General features: G+C 42.8%; 1 protein-coding gene across 1 annotated transcript in view; it reads right to left on the bottom strand.

Annotated features, from left to right (window-relative positions):
* nae1 (nedd8 activating enzyme E1 subunit 1) overlaps positions 1 to 17,759 on the bottom strand; it is a 62,793-nt gene that overhangs the window by 31,159 nt on the left and 13,875 nt on the right. The window contains exons 7-13 of the mRNA XM_043706532.2: positions 15,810 to 15,919; positions 13,906 to 14,015; positions 12,380 to 12,442; positions 7,743 to 7,806; positions 6,311 to 6,402; positions 4,102 to 4,161; positions 1,175 to 1,308 (exon numbers count right to left, since the gene is read on the bottom strand). Coding sequence (XP_043562467.2) covers positions 1,175 to 1,308; positions 4,102 to 4,161; positions 6,311 to 6,402; positions 7,743 to 7,806; positions 12,380 to 12,442; positions 13,906 to 14,015; positions 15,810 to 15,919 — 633 coding nt within the window. The remainder of the gene's footprint in view (positions 1 to 1,174; positions 1,309 to 4,101; positions 4,162 to 6,310; positions 6,403 to 7,742; positions 7,807 to 12,379; positions 12,443 to 13,905; positions 14,016 to 15,809; positions 15,920 to 17,759) is intronic.

Genomic DNA, 17,759 nt, shown 5'->3' with positions numbered 1-17,759 from the left:
AAGATATTTGGACAGATGACAAAACTTTGTCAAAGAAGTTTAAAGGACTGCATTAAAAAGGAAAGCAAAAGTAGAGAAGAGAGTAGCAGGGAGGGAATTGGCACTTGGGACTGGGCAACATCAGGCCACGGTGGTGTGATTATAATTAGGGATACTCAAAAGATCAGAATTAGATGAGCACAGATCAAGATAGGGAGCAACAAAGTTATGGAGGGATTTGAAAAAAGGGATGAGTATTTTAACATATAGTTGTAAGATAAAAAGGAAACAATGAAAGTCAGGGAGCACACGAGTGTCAAAGAAATAGGATGTTTTGATGTAAGTTAAGATGCAGGCTGCACAGTTTGAAATGGTTTCAGGTGTACGAGATGGCAGAATACAGAATACCAGGAGAGAGTGCTAGAGGTAACAAAGACATGATGAATGAGGGTTTCCTCAGACTAACCCTACTGTAGACGAGCTTAAACATGGTGAAGTCGGGTGCTTTTATGGAGGTCATACAGGCAGTCTGAATGACGACATGAATACGAGGTCAGAAGCTAATTTCATAATGAAATGTGAAAAAGGCTGTACACAGACTGACTTAATCTCTGACTGGTCTCTGTATGTTCACATTGATGTCTGGATGGATGGAGTTCGGAGTCAGGACCAAAAATAATGGCTTTCAGCTTCCCAACATTTACTATTGTGGAATCTATTACAGTTACCAGAGAAGGGAGGTCTCCACTAAAAATATGGTACTTCAGACAGCATGACACTCCCTCAGGACTGACCTTCTGACAGTGTGCATACCCTCAGTACTGACCCTCCAATACTGCAGTGCTCCCTCAGTACTGATCCTCCAACAGTGTGGCCCTCCCTCAGCAGTGACCCTCTGACAATGTGGTTCTCCCTCAGCTAATGTACTTGGAACATTAGCCCACACATGGTGCTCATGTCTTTGGAGTGATGCTAGAGTGAATAACTCAGGAGGAGGAAAAACGCAGTAAGCAGCAGGATAACCTTTAGTTGTCAGGGAAGACCTCTGCAGAGGCAGAACATTAGGAAAAAGAAAAGCTTCCTCATATCAGGACAAAGGACACTTTTGAGAACAGCTGAGAGGAACTGATGGTACTCAAATTCACCAAACTATGGAAAAGGCAAATACTTTGGTTAAAGCACTTCGGTTACATACATGTTCTGCAGTCTAATGAACTTGGTCGAGTCTGCAATCATGTCCGGGATAGTGCCACGTACTGGCAAGTTTCCTAGTCCTTCTTTTTCCACAAATTGCTTCACAGCTCGGGTTAGGATCCAAAATGAAGGACTCTGAACAATAAACACAACCAGCAGGTCAAGTATGGTCTTGCACATGCAACCATCACTGCAGTTATAGGCAAACACAGCAATTCTAAGAACAAAGACCTCCCAATAAAACCGACACATTCAAACAATTTGGTGTTTTTTTTATTTCCTCCTGTTAGGTTCTTTTACTCTTGCGGTTCTTATACACTTGAAGCAACTGCAGCACACCAACTTCTGTGAACAAGCAGCCAAATTTATTAAACACAGTACAGTGCAAGCTTTCTGGAGGAACCTTTAACACACTTCACAGAGCTTACGGGGTTGTGGCAAAAAGGAAACAGTTAAAGTTTATTAAAGCTTGTACAATCTAGATGACCCTCTTTGGCCACCCCACCCCCCCTTACAGGCTTGCAAGGTTGAGTCCAAGTGAGGCACTCAACAAAGAAAATACATTCTCTTCATACAGGTCAGTTGGCCATGCTTACAGATGCTCTGGCCACACACACACACCACACTATACCACACCTCCCCTTCCCCCACCCCCCAGTCACATGCCATACAAGCATTATTGTTGGAGGGAATCCTGAGGGACAGGATGTACATGTATTTGGAAAGGCAAGGACTGATTAGGGATAGTCAACATGGCTTTGTGCGTGGGAAATCATGTCTCACAAACTTGATTGAGTTTTTTGAGGAAGTAACAAACAGGATTGATGAAGGCAGAACGGTGGATGTGATCGATATGGACTTCAGTAAGACGTTGACAAGGTTCCCCATGGGAGACTGGTGAGCAAGGTTAGCTTTCATGGAATACAGGAAGAACTCAATTTGGATACAGAACTGGCTCGAAGGTAGAAGACTGAGGGTGGTGGTGAAGAGTTGTCTTTCAGACTGGAGGCCTGTGACCAGTGGAGTGCCACAAGGATCGGTGCTGGGTCCACTACTTTTTGTCATTTATGTAAATGACTTGGGTGTGTACATAAGAGGTATAGTTGGTAAGTTTGCTGATGACACCAAAATGGAGGTGTAGTGGACAGCGAAGAAGGTTACTTCACAGTACAACAGGATCTTGATCAGATGGGCCAATGGGCTGAGAAATGGCAGATGGAGTTTAATTCAGATAAATGCGAGGTGCTGCATTTTGGGAAAGCAAATCGTAGCAGGACTTATACACTTAATGGTGAGGTCCTAGGGAGTGTTGCTGAACAAAGACACCTTGGAGTGCAGGCTCATAACTCCTTGAAAGTGGAGTGCAGCTAGATAGGATAGTGAAGGAGGCATTTGGTATGCTTTCCTTTATTGGTCAGAGTATCGAGTATAGGAGTTGGGAGGTCATGTTGCAGCTGTACAGGACATCAGTTAGGCCACTGTTGGAATATTGCATGCAATTCTGGCCTCCTTGCTATTGGAAGAATGTTGTGAAACTTGAAAAAGTTCAGAGAAGATTTACAAAGATGTTGCCAGGGTTGGAGGATTTGAGCTATAGGGAGAGGTGAATCGGCTGAGGCTGTTTTCCCTGGGGTGTCAGATGCTGAGTGACCTTATAGCGGTTTATAAAATCATGAGTGGTACGGATAGGATAAATAGACAAAGTCTTTTCCCTGGGATGGGGGAGTATAGAACTGAGGGCATAGGTTTAGGGTGAGAGGGGAAAGATATAAAAGAGACCTAAGGGGCAACTTTTTCACGCAGAGGGTGATATGTGAATGGAATGAGTTGCCAGAGGAAGTGGTGGAGGTTGGTACAATTGCAACATTTAAAAGGCATCTGGATGGGAATATGAATAGGAAGGGTTTAGAGGGATGTGGGCCAGGTGCTGGCAGGTGGGAGTAGATTGGGATGGGGTGTCTGGTCGGTAAGAATGAATTAGACCGAAGGGTCTGTTTCCATGCTGTACATTTCTATGGCTCTATGACTCTATAAGACAACCCCCTGTTACTCACAGTCACATGCTACCCCAGGTACAATGGCAGGATGAGATCATCTTCGGAGATAATGCAAATACCAATGCCCTAATCCTGGGGAATCTTTATGTAGACAATTTCCTGACTCAGTGATTTCCCAAGACAAGGAAGGTGAGAGAGATCGCTGACCAGAAAGCATTTCTGAATGGGAGATTGAATGGATAGTTTAACTTGACAACTAGCAGGGGATTAATGTCTAATTGAAGTGTAAATTACAGTGGATAGTCATCCGCATTGTTTCATGGCAGTCGTTCCCATCCAAAGATAGGGTTAAACTGCACTTTCATATTACATTAATGTTCACAGAGGTAGTACAATTTAATCTTGTAACATTACAATCCTATCCTGTGAGTCACTACTGAAGCAGTCCTATTCAAGTGCAATGTTGTGAAATGTAAAAACACGTTGTAGACAAAATTGTAGGCATTGAGCACCATGCCAGGAAGATGGCATAACACATTCTTTTCTGAAATAACAGTAGGTAGTAACCTAGTTGTCAGCTACCAAAAGACAACTGACACCAACTCATTCAGCTTACCCTTTATGAACAAATGTTCAAGTGAGTTACAGGTCTTAGAAAGAAGGGGACACAAATCAAAGGGAAATATCAAATCCCAGGTCATTACCTACTCTAATAACGGGGGGAGAATACCTATTAGATTAGTCAATGGATCTCAACACTGTGCTGTCTTATCCAATAGCTCAGGATAACACGTTAAACAAAAACTGATCTTGTGTGTGCGGGTGGGTTGGGGAATCAGGGATAAAGACATAATATAGAACATTCTCTTCTTCAGATTAAAATGTTCAAATGTTTTCATTAAAAAGGGTTTGTTTTGTTCTTTAGTCCAACCTGCGCATTGATATTGGTGCATCTCTCATCCTTGAACAGCTCTTCTACGTTACTTGGAATCTACAAAGATACATTTAAAGAGAAGAACATGTCAGAAATAGAAGATACCATTTCAAGTATTGAATTATACAGCACAGAAGGAAATCATTTGCTCTATTGTGACCTTATTCACCCTTTCAAAGTGACTCCATTTAGCTCCACTCTACTGCTATTTCCCTATTAGCCCAACAAATGGTTTTCCTTTTCCAGTGCTTTCCAGCAGCACAATGGCTCAGTGGTTAGCACTAATGCCTTACAATGCCAGAGACCTGGGTTCAATCCCACCCTCAGGTACATGTCTGTGTGGAGTATGCACATTCTCCTTGTGTCTCTGTGGGTTTCCTCCAGGTGCTCCGGTTTCCACTCAAAGTCCAAAAATGTGGTAAGTTAATTGGATTGACCATGGGAAATGCAGAGTTATAGGGTAGGGGAGTGGGTCTGGGTGGGATGCTCTTCAAAGGGTCGATATAGACTTGATGGAATGAACTGCCTGCTCCCACACTGTAGGGATTCTGTGATTCTACTTATCCATTTCTCTTTGGAAAGCTCCCATTGATTCTGCTCCTACCAGCCTTTTCGGCAGCACGTTCCATAACTTGATGCAGAGAACATCTCCATGTTTCACTCCTGCTTTTCTTAAGCCTTTTACTTTAAATCTGCATTCTCTGGTTAACATCCCACCAGTCATTCCATCAAATCCCTTCTTAACCTCTGAAAGACTAACAGATGCATGAGCTAAGATGGTTAAATGCATTCCTCACCCAAATGTATATTGCAATGAGCAGCCCAGTCAGTCAGTCATCAACTATTAACAGTGAGGCTAAACAGCTTACTAATCTAATAAATATGGAATGGGGACATGCTAAATTTCTAGCTTTTTGCTCTGTGTGCGGTTTTGATTTATTTTGAAAAGAATTTTAAGTTTTGAAAAGTAGGGACTATTGGGAGGAGCATTTGAATTCACAAAGCATCAGAAACGATCTTTCTAGGAGAAGCTGGTAGTTCCAATATTGACCTAGAGCAGACCTGATTCATCTTCTACAACTCAAGTCATTCTTAAAATGTCAGATATTCCTCCATTCTACTGTGACTAATGATTTGCTGACTAATCCTGAAAAGAAAAAATCTGATTTTTTTTTAATTTTAGGACTAGAGATGCAAAGTGAGAACTTAACATATGCTGGAATGAGAGAAGACCAGCACACAACTTTAAAGCAGTTTGCCTATGAGTAATACTGGTTCCCCTCCAAGCCACACGCCTATCCTGACTTGGACCTATATAACCAATGCATCACTCAAAATCCTGGAACACCTTCATAACAATACAATGGTTGTTCCTAAACCCCAAGGACTATATGGCTCAAGATGGCAGCTCACCAACACGTTCATGAGGGTAATTAGGGATGCGCAATGCGTGCTGGACCAGTCGACCATGCCCATATTGCATGAAATAATGGAATAAATGAGACTCATAGCTTTTAAGATGATGACATCAAAATAAAGGTGAAAATGGCAGACAGAAGCAAGATCTTGAGGAAGGTGGCCAAGTCTAAATGGAGAACTGACCTAAGAACATAACAAACACCTGCCCTTGCCATATGTAACTCAGCAGCTGAACATCTGACAGAATGTTCTCCCTCTGCAAAGGAGTTGGATCCCACACTCAACAGAGTTCAGCAAGCTGTTACAAATTGCTGAAATCCACAAAAATGGGCAATGGTCTCCTTGCTGGTACTGATCCTAATGGCGACTTTATGAAAAGTTAGATAAAGCAGACTCATGACCCTTAGATGAATTGTCTATTGGCCCAGAGTAATCCCTAATCCCATGACTGATTAGCTATGACTCAATCACTTCCAGACAGTATTGGCTGCATTGCAGAAGCACAGATACAGCTGTACGAGTTCTGTCGACTGCAGCTGTGGGGACACAGCAAGTGATGTAACAGCTCCTAAAATGCATGTCCTCTATTGCATCAGCTACACAATGTGGAGTATATGAAGATCTTCAACTTCCAAGCTACAGCTTGGATGGCAAGGGAAGATGTAGCAGCATGACATGAGGAGGAGATACCTTTACTAATCTTCTGATATTTGTTCACTGGTGTGTCAATCTCATGCTCAATATCAGAAAGCAGCACATAATGAAACAATGGCACCAGCAATCATACCTTAGTAGGATTCAGGGCAGTGTTGACGTTTTTGATTGCTTCATCAAAGTTCTCTTCATCTTCTGGTGTTCCATTGTCTTTCTTTAATAATCCTGAATTAATTCGCAAGGCAAGAAAATGAAGTAATTAGTGGCCTTGTGGCCATTAAGTGAGGAGAGATCAGCTTTTCTAGTCCCTCCATCGCTGGTATCATCTTATAAATTTCCTCTGCCCCTTCTCAAAAGCTTTGATGGTTTTCCTGAAGTATGGTGCCCAGACCTGGCGACAAAACTCGAGCTGTGTTTTATAAAGGTTCAGCATTACCTCCTGGCTTTTAGACACCAAGCCTTTGTTTATTGCTTATAAAGGCCATGGTTCCAAAATCCCTTTTAAACAGCTTTCTCCATTTGTCCTGTCACCTTCCAAGACCGACAACCTGACCCGTACAGCTCGAGGTCACTTTTTTCTGGCACTTTCACACCTTCACCACCCACCCCACCCCCCAACATCCATTCCAGTTAAAATGGGACCATTTAGTTTGCAACGATCTTCCTGCTCTTCCCATCAAAATCATTTGAGAGTATATTTGATGAAGAACTTACATTCAAATTTCAGTGGCTATTGGGTCACATATAGCAGTACGTTATGCCATGGCAGGGCTGAGAGAAACAATGCCTCACATGGTCATATTTTTGGTGCATGCCCACTGGAGTTTTTGAATTGCACAACATCAGGCTACAGAGGTTCAAACTCTCAACCTTCAGATTGCTGACCCAATTGCCTGACCATAGAACATAGAACATTACAGCGCAGTACAGGCCCTTTGGCCCTCGATGTTGCGTCGACCTGTCATACCAATCTGAAGCCCATCTAACCTACACTATTCCATGTACATTCATATGCTTGAATAATGACGACTTAAATGTACGTAAAGTTTGCGAATATGGACAGCACAGTGGTTAGCACTGCTGCCTCACAGCGTCAGAGACCCAGGTTTAATTCCTGCCTCAGGTGACTTACTGTGTGGAGTTTGCATGCTCTCTCTGTGTCTGCGTGGGTTTCCTCCGGGTGCTCCGGTTTCCTCTCAGTCCAAAAATGTACAGGTCAGGTGAATTGGCCATGCTAAATTGCCCGTGGTGTTAGGTGAAGGGGTAAATGTAGGGGAATGGGTCTGGGTGGGTTGCGCTTCGGCGGGTCGGTGTGAACGTGTTGAGCTAAAGGGCCTGTTTCCACACTAAGTAATCTAATCTAATACTGTTGCAGGCAAAGCATTCCATACCCTTACTACTCTGAGAAAAGAAACTACCTCTGACATCTGTCCTATATCTATCACTACACTACAGGCACTATTAATTTGACAAATAAGTTAGGAAGACCCCAAAACAGAGAATTAGCTGTTTATGTGCACCAAATCTGACAGAACCATCCAGAAACCAAAACTACAATTTCATACCTTGACGTATTAACTCTCGAAATGCTTCCTTTTCTTTGTACGTTTTTGGTAACTGACTACTGTGCTGCATAGTTTAAAAGAAAAGGAAACGTGAGTTTCTGCTCGTAGAGGCAATCCCAATCACAAAGATCACAAAAATACAGTACCAATGGCTTTAAAGGGGGATGTCAGCACAGGACTATGTTGGGATTACTCAACAAGAAAATATGAATTTATGTAGATCTGTCAGAATATCAAAGACCCACAGCACTTTGCAGCCTTGGACCTACCTTCTACAAAACATTTGATCTATTCACTTATGAGATATGGGCATCATTGACCAGGCCGACATTTATTGCCCGTCCCTGTTTACCCTTGAGGTGGTGGCGTTGAACTGCCTTCTTGACTTACAGCGGTCTGTGGGGTGCAGGTAGACCCACAATGCTGTTACGGAGGGAATTCCAGGATTGTGATCCAAGCAAGATGGTGACTGGTTGAAAGTGAATTGCAGGGGGTGCTGGTCCTATTTACCTGCTTCCCTTGTCCTTCTAGATAGCAAAGGTTACAAGTTTGGAAAATGCTGTCAAAAGGAGCCTTGGTGATTTGCTGCAATATACCATTTAGATGTTACAAACTGCTACCACTGTGCATCAGTGGTGATGGGGGTTAATGTTGAAGGTGGTAGATGGGATGCTGATCCAGCAGGCTGCTTTGTCTTAGTGTTTAGGAATGAAGCTCCAACCATGTAAGTGGAGACCATTCCAAAACACTCCTGACTTGTATCTTACAGATGGTGGATAGACTTTGGTGAGTCAGAAGGTGAGTTACTCATCTTGGAATTCCCAGTCTTTGACCTACACTTGCAGCCAATTTAGTTTCTGGTTATAGTGAGCCCCAGGATATTGATGGAGACGAATCAGCAATGACAATGCCATTTAACGTCATGGGGTGATGGGCAGATTCTCTCCTGTTGGAGATGGTCATTGCCTGGCACGTGTATGGTAATAATGGTCACTTGCTATTTATCAACCCCAGACTGAACGTTTTCTAGTCGGTGTAGCATGCATCAGAGTCTGTTACTCTGTACCCCGCTTAATACACTTGGCAACTCTTCAATCAGTGAACATTCGCACTTCCAACCATATGGAGGAGGTAAGGTCATTGATGAAGCAACTGAAGGTGGTATGAGCTAAGAAACCACACTGAGGGACGTTTGAAGCGAAATCCCGTGGCTGAAATATCTGGCCTCTCAACAGTCACATCCATCTTTGTTTGTGCTGGGTATTGTTTGCAATATCCCTTAAATAGTAGCCATCAGATCTTTTACAGCCACCTGAGGGGCCTGACAGATTTTCGGTTTAAATGTCTCATCAAAAGGCAATCTTCATAATGTCACTGGCAGTGTCACTCAAATTCTCTGCAGTGAGTCTGGCTCAAGGAGGTCAGTGTATCAGACGTCCTTTGACAAGGTATTGCACAAGAGGCTGCTGAATAAGAGCTCTTAAGTATTAGGGGCAAAGTGCTGGCATGGATAGAGGATGGGCTGACTAGCAGAAGACACGAGAACAGGGACAAAGGGGTATTCTTCAGGATGGCAGCCCGTGACTAGTGGAGTTCCATAAGGGTCAGTGTTGGGGCCACAACTGTTCACGTTAATGACCTGGATAAAGGAACAAAGGGCATTGTTGCTAAGTCTACAGATGACGCAAAAGATGGTTGGAGGGACAGGCAATGTTGAGGAGGTGGGGAGGCTGCCGAAGGAGCTGGACAAGGCTGAGAGAATGAACAAAGAAGAGACAGATGGAACACAAATGTGGGAAATTGTGAGACTATGCACTTGGTAGGAACAATAACAGCTCAGACTCATTTCTAAAATGTGGAAAGGCTTCAGAAATTTGAAGCACAAAAAGATTTGGGAGCCCTAGTTCAGGATTCTCTTCAGGTGAACATGCAGGTTCAGCCAGGAAGACAATGCAATCTTAGCACTAATTTCAAGAGGGTTAGAATACAAGAACAGAGGTACACTGCTGAGGCTACGTAGGGCTCTGGTCAGACCACATTTAAAATACTGTGTGTAGTTTTGGACCCCAGCCCGAAGGAAAGATGTGCTGGTGTTGGAGGGGGTCCAGAGGAAGATTAAAAAAAAATGATCCCAGGGATGAAGGCCTTGTCACATGAGGAGCAGTTGAGAACTCTGGGTTTGTACTTAATGTAGTTTAAGTTGGATCTCATTGAACTTCCAGAATGCAAAGGGGCCTGGATGGAGTGGATATGGAGAAGATATTTTCACTAGTCGGAGAGAAATGGACCGGAGGGGTACCACCTCAGAGTGAAGGGACAACCCTTTAGGACTGAAATGAGGAGGAATTTCTTTAGCTAGTCGGCAGTTAATCTTGGAGGCCATCATTCAGCGTACTTAAGACAGAGATAGATAGGTCCTTGAATGGTAATGGGAGCAAGGGTTATTGGAGAAGGCAGGAGAATGGAGTTGAGAAACATATCAGTCATGGTTGGAAGGGGAGGGGGGGGGGGGGGGGGGGGAAGAAGACTGGATATGCCAAATGGCCTAATTCTGCTCCAATGTCTTATGGTCTTACCTGCTAAGCCACAGCTGATACTTGATAACGTTACTCCAAAAAGTAATAATAACGAGCAGGTGGTAAATAATTTATGAACGTCTGACTTTCAAGCCCTCAAACATACAAAGGTTATCCCATACAGGGGTGTAAATCTAAAGATCCAACATACAAATATTTCCTGTACTTATGAACTGTGATCTTATATTGTCCTGTTTGCATTCGGACTTGCGTAGAAATCAACTTGCAAACAGACTCAAACAAGGAGCCCATTCACTACCCAGGGACTGCCTGTAACTGGTTGGACCTAAAGACATATTATAATGCGCACTGCATCAAATGTATTTCCCTTACTCCTCGTCTGAAGTGATTAATATTTGTGCAGATACAGTTCCATGGTCACACAGAGCACTCTGCAGACTCATCCAAGTGATCTCTGATGGAGATATTATGGACATTCAGACTAGCATCAGCATTCCTGGAATAGGGAAGGAAATGTCAGCCAGGGAAACAACATTCCTGACTGCGATCTGGTGAATCTTACTACACCAGGGTGGGGTCTGCATTGTCATGGCTCATGCAAGGACAGACTATATGAATAACGATGACTTAATTAGCAGCACAGCATCCCAGCAAAACCTGAAATAGGATAAGTGAAGACTGGGTCAGCAAGGAGTGGCGGGCGGGGGGGGGGGGGGGGGGGAATAAAAGGGGAATTAAATAAATCACCAGGAGGCAGAAGTTAAAATCACTGCTTTTCACAAACACAAAACATCCATAAAGATTTCCCCATGGTAGGCTCATTTATAAAGTCAGGAGGAATGGGATACAGGGAGATTTGACTGTCTGGATTCAGAATTGGTGGTTGACAGAAGGCAGAGAGTGGTTCTAGATGGAAAGTATTCTGCCTGGAGGTCAGTGTTGAGTGGGGTACCGCAGGGCTCTTTTCTTGGGCCTCTGCTCTTTGTGGTTTTTATAAGTGACATGGATGAGGAGGTTGAGGGGTGGGTTAGTAAATTTGCAGATGACACAAAGGTTGGAGGTGCCATTGATAGTATTGAGGGCTATTGCAGGCTGCAGCGTGACATAGACAGGATGCAGAGCTGGGCTGAGAAATGGCAGATGGAGTTCAACCTGGATAAATGCGAAGTGATGCATTTTGGAAGGTCGAACTTGAATGTTGAATATAGGATTAAAGACAGGATTCTTGGCAGTGTGGAGGAACAAAGAGATCTTGGTGTTCAAGTACATAGATCCCTCAAAGTTGCCACCCAAGTGGATAGGGTTGTTAAGAAAGCAAATGGTGTTTTGGCTTTCATTAACAGGGGGATCGAGTTTAAGAGCTGCGAGGTTTTGCTACAGCTTTACAAGTCCCTGGTGAGACCACACTTGGAATATTGTGTCCAGTTCTGGTCGCCGTACTATGGTAAGATACAGAGGCTTTGGAGAGGGTGCAAAGAAGGTTTACCAGGATGCTGCCTGGACTGGAGGGCTTGCCTTATGAAGAGAGGTTGACTAAGCTTGGACTTTTCTCTCTGGAGAGGAGGAAGAAAAAAGGTGCCCTGATCAAGGTATAGAAGATAATGAGAGGCATGGAGAGAGTCAATAGCCAGAGACTTTTCCCCAGGGCAGGAATGACTGGGACGAGGGGTCATAGCTTTAAGATATTAGGAGGAGGGTATAGAGGAGACGTCAGAGATAGGTTCTTTGTGCAGAGAGTTGGAATGCATTGCCAGGGCTGGTGGTGGAAGCAGAGTCATTAGGGCCATTTAAGTGACATGCACATGGACAGCAGTGAATTGAGGGGTGCGTAGGTAAGGTTATTTTATTTTACGTTAGGATTAATCCTCGGCACAGTATTGTAGGCCAAAGGACTTGTTCTGTGCTATATTTTTCTATGTTCATTGCATCGAATGGCCCAATTTCATAATGGCATCTGAAACATGCGAAGTGAAACAAATCCTGTGGAGATCAAAAGTAATTCTTTGTAACATACGCAGAACTATTTGCAGTTATATATTTTCTCAGCTGGATAAGGATTACTTATCAAGGTAATATCAACAAAAAAAATCTACAACCTACCTCACTGCACCACTTTTCCAGGTATTTGGCTACCACAATTATCCATGGAGTGTGACTATGGTCCTACAATATTAATGGCAATAAACTGTTACTAAACTAACACATAATACAACTGCACAAGTATCCATTACAGTGTCAAACGGAACATTATTTTTGTGCATGAGTTTTTAGGTACTTAAAGGTAAGTTTTAGTGCTCAGGAATACTTTCCTGCTTTAGGTACCTGGTACTACTGTAAAATAACACCATTTTCTGCAACTATAAATTGAAACTGTGTTACGACACGGGGTAAACCCCTTATGTTAATTTTAAACCAGCAACACAGAAAAGATTCATCCTGTGCAGTAATCTGTGAAAATTCGAGATGCCAAGAACTACTTAAAGTAAATAGTAACAGCTTTATTTCTTAAAGTATAACAGAGAATAATTAACTATTTACAACTTCTTCCTCTAACCTATCTTTTACTTTCCCTTCTATAATACTCATCCAATAAAACAGAGTAAGATTTAATTAAAAAATTCAAATTTCATAACCAGCCAGCTGTCAAATCTTCTCTTTGTATCTTCCTCTGTAGATTGGCTCTCCAGGTTGGTGTTGATGTTTTATTCTGTGCAAACTCCTTCTCTAGACAGGTACTTCTCAGAGAGTTCTGACTAGCAGCCTACATCTGTTGGTCTTTTGGCAGTTCTCCCCCCAGTTGTTTGCATTTCCACAGTCGTTATCCCCAAAGCATCAGATTGGGTCATTGGTTTTTAAGATTGTCAATATACTAAGCTCAAACTCGATTGGAGTTTGGTATTTTGGGGGGATATAATTTAAACTGATTGGCCTAATTAAAATTTGTTTTTGTCTCCAGGCAACCATCTACCCTAGCTGCTGGATCAAAAGGTTACATTATATTTTGTTCAGAACACTTGGTGCTGTCAGGTAGTTCTGCTAGCTTTTAACTTTCTTAAAAGGTACAGTATACTTCTATGCCTTCATAACAACTGTGAGGACTTGAGAAACATGAAAGTTTGTAACTTGAAAACCAAGTCTCTCACCTTCAATCACTCCTCTAGCCTACTCTGCACATTTTCATTCTCAACGCAAAACTGCAAAAGCAATTTCTAAGCCCTCTAAATCATTTTTAGCACTGGTCATTTTCTTAAGGACAGAAAAAATAGGAGCAGGATTGGTCATAGTACACTTGGAACCTGCTCTACTGTTCATTAAGATCATGACTGATCTCCACTCCACTTCCATTCCACCTCCCTCCCTTGATCCGCATATTATCGGATTCCTGTAATGACTGAATAATCTCTTGATCTTAGTCCTGAACTTACACAATGACAGGATCTGCAACTCTCTGGAATGGAGGACTTGAAACATTCACAACTTCTGAGTGGCAGAATTTCTTTTCTCATCTCAATCCTAAGTGGCTAAATCCACAACCTGAGATTTGGAGCCTTTGGTCCTATACACGTCAAATCTTGGGAAATTGATGCTCTTATTAAAAAAGGACCTTCACTGTATTTGCTGCTAACCTTTTTGTCCATTTTATCCAAGTCGTAGGCCTGAATGTGATCCTTCAGATGTGGGAAAGGTGAGTCAAGTCTCAGATCTTCCAGCGCATTATCTGGGTGCGATTCCACAACTGAAAAGAAAACACATGCATCAAGTACCTTGAGGTCTTGCATTCACATCACGATTTGGTTGCTAAAGTTTGCTGCATCCCAATCGTCTCAACAATCAAAGTTTGATCATAATCCATGGCTCACAAGGGAAAATATTTTTTTTTAATTTAAAAGGCACAAATTAAGGATTTTGAATGCTATAGGTCATATTAACACTCCAGAGGACAATTATTTACATATGCACATATGTGTATTTGCAAATATATTTGTCCCTCTTTGAAAGAGGGATCAAACTTATCACACCCCGCCCCTCTTTAATCTTACAATCCGTTCCCCCATTTTAAGTTACTCTTGAACGAGCTTCCACCCAACTTCTCAAGCTGCTTGTTTTGGATCACAACAAACTTCTCCATGACACAAATTCTCATCCATCTTCTAGTCCTTTTGCCAATCATCTTCAATTTCTGATATTTATCTATCAATGCTCCTGCCATTTGGAACGGTTTCTCCCTAATAACTCTGTCAATACCTCTAAGACTGCAAAATAGGAGGAGAAAATCCACCAAATCTGTTCTGCAGTTCAATGAGGTCATGGCTGTCCAATAATCCTCAACTCCACTTTCCTGCCTTCTCTTCATTACCCTGGATTCTCTTACTGATAAAAATCCATCTATCTCAGCCTCGAAAATACTAAAAGGCACAGCCTTGAAAGGTCTTTGTGATAAAGAATTCCACAGGTTCACTACCCTCAGATAAAATTGCTCCCCATCTCTGTCTTAATTGGGCAACCCTTCCTCTGAAATTATGCCCTTTGGCCCAACTCTGCCACAAGGGAAACAACCTTTCCAGGTTCTATTTGAATTGTGGTCTGACTAGTGTCTGAAGAGTTTCAGCAAGTTTTGAGAAGGTTCCAGCTCAGCGACCAAACTTACATCCTGTGTCAGCAAGATTCCCATTTTTATACTGCATTCCCATAACAGGTCAACAGTTCAGTTGCCTCCCCAATTATCCACTCAACATGGGTTCTAGTTATTAATAAATGTGGAAAGCAGGATTTCCTCTTCATGAAGCCTTGCTGACTCTGCTTGATCATATTCCTAAATGCACTCTTATATCCTTTGTAAATGATTCTAACATTTTAGCAAATGACATACTAAGCCATCTCCCTATCCTGTTTGGGCAGCACAGTGGTTAGCACTGCTGTCTCACAGCGCCAGAGATCCGGGTTTAATTCCCGCCTCAGGCAACTGTCTGTGTGGAGTTTGCACATTCTCGTGTCTACGTGGGTTTCCTCCGGGTGCTCCGGTTTCCTCCCACAGTCCAAAAATGTGCAGGTCAGGTGAATTGGCCACGCGAAATTGCCCATTGTGTTAGGGGCAGGGGTAAATGTAGGGGAATGAGTCTGGATGGGTTGCCCTTCGGCGGGTCGGTGTGGACTTGTTGGGCCGAAGGGCCTGTTTCCACACTGTAAGTTATCTAAAAATGTCTGTTTGTTTGCAGTTACATTGCACATTGGCAGTTTTCAATCTTCTGAGAATTTTTCACAATCTAAGGACTTTTAGAAAATTATTGCCAGTGTATCCAAAATCTCTCAGCTACTTCCTTTAATGCCTGAGGGTGCAACCCAGCCAGCCCACCTTGCATAAGTTTGACATCTATTAAATCTTCCCTGAATTTTCTCTGCTCACTACACAGCAGTTATGCCATTTAATAAAACAATACACTGATCCTGTGGTATTATCTGATTCACTTTGAGCAGCAGCACAGCAGAATGAGCATTACTGCTCAAGAAGTAGAATTATACGAAAGTCTACCTGGATGCTCCTTTACAGCCAGTCTCATGTAGCCAACCAGCCCATACGTCCGACACACCAGCAGTGGCACATCAGCTTTCCAAAGGATGGCTGATAAACGTAGCAATGAACTGACAATGGGAAACATAAGTCGATCAGTTTATATAAAATGCATGAAAACAGAAAACGTTGGAGAAATTCAGCAAGTCTGGCAGCATCTGTCAATAACTCCAAGGACATTTCTTTGTAACTCTGCTTCAAAGAACTATCTGAGCTTACTGAGTTTCTCCAGCAATGTGTTTTTTAATTTCAGATGTCCAGCATGCACTATATTTGCTTTTATACATCTCGTTTATTTTATAGTTAAGTGGATGGTCATGTGTAAATAACTTAAAACAGCAATCCCTTAGATTGACTTATCTATTCTCTGCTACTCAAAGTGGGGAGAAAGTAATATTTTTGCTTGTTATGGAGTCAGAGATGTACAGCATGGAAACAGACCCTTCAGTCCACACCGAACAGATATTCTAAACCAACCCAGTCCCATTAGCACTTGGCCCATGTCCCTCCAAACTCTTCCTATTCACATATCCATCCAGATGCCTGTTAAATGCTGTAATTATACCAGCTTCCACCACTTCTTCTGGCAGCTCTTTCCATACATGCACCAGCCTCTGCATGAAAAAGTTGCCACTTAGATCCCTTTTAAATCTTTCCCCTCTGACCTTAAACCTACACCCTCTAGTTTTGGACTACCCCACCCCTGGGAAATGACCTTGTCTATTTACCCTATCCATGCCCCACATGATTTCATAAACCTCTGTAAAGGTCATCCCTCAGCCGCTCCACAGAAAATAGGCCCAGCCTATTCAGCCTCTCTCTACAGCTCACACCCTCCAACCCTGGTAACATGCTTGTAAATTTTTTCTGAACCCTTTCAAGTTTCATAACATCCTTCCTATAGCTGGGAGACCAGAATTACATGCAGTATTTCAATAGTGGCCTAACCTATTGCCCTGTACAGCCACAACATGAACTTCCAATTCCTATACTTAATGCACTGACCAATAATGGCAAACATATCAATCGCTTTCTTCACTATCCTATCTCCTTGCGGCTCCACTTCCAAGGAACTACGAACCTGCACTCAGAGGTCTCTTTTGCTCAGCAACTCTCCGCAGGACCTTACTATGAAGGTAGCAATTTTTGAGATTTGAAGCTCAAGTCGATGATAAGTCTATAAGTTAGCTTGCTGAGCTGGAAGGTTTGTTTTCAGATGTTTTGTCACCATACTAGGTAACATCAGTGAGAGTCTCCGGTGAAGCGCTGGTGTTATGTCCCGCCTCTCTATTTATGGGTCCTGGTTCCTTAAGGCGGGTGATGTCATTTCTGGTTCTTTTTTTCACCCAAGGGAAAGTAGATGGGATCTAAGTCAATGTTTTTATTGATGGAGTTCTGGTAGAATGCCATGCCCCTACAAATTCTCGAGAGAGTCTTTGTTTCATCTGTCCTAGGATGTGTGCGCTGTCCCAGTCAAAATGGTATCCTTTTTCGTCTGTATGTATGGAAATGAGTGATAGTGGGCTGTGTCTTTCGGTGGCTAGTTGGTGTTCATGTATCCTGGTGGCAAGTTAGGACATACAACCAGCGCATCACCGGAGACTCTCACTGATAATGTTACCTAGTATAGAACATAGAACAATACAGTGCAGAACAGGCCCCTCAGCCCTCGATGTTGCGCCGACTTGTGAACTAATCTAAGCTCATCCCGTTACACTATCCCATCATCATCCATGTGCTTATCCAAGGATTGTTTAAATCTCCCTAATGTGGCTGAGTTAACTACTTTAGCAGGAAGGGCATTCATGCCCTTACCACTGTGAGTAAAGAACCTGCCTCTGACATCTGTCTTAAATCTACCATGCTTCAACTTGTAATTATGCCCCTTCGTACAAGCTGACATCACCATCC

Source organism: Chiloscyllium plagiosum, unplaced genomic scaffold (assembly GCF_037043375.1).
Source record: "Chiloscyllium plagiosum isolate Xiang-an unplaced genomic scaffold, Cpla_swu_hap1 HiC_scaffold_17, whole genome shotgun sequence".
NCBI classification, from domain to species: Eukaryota; Metazoa; Chordata; class Chondrichthyes; order Orectolobiformes; family Hemiscylliidae; genus Chiloscyllium; species Chiloscyllium plagiosum.
The sequence above is the reverse complement of the archived record's forward strand: the minus strand, read 5'-3'. Positions and strand labels throughout refer to the sequence as shown.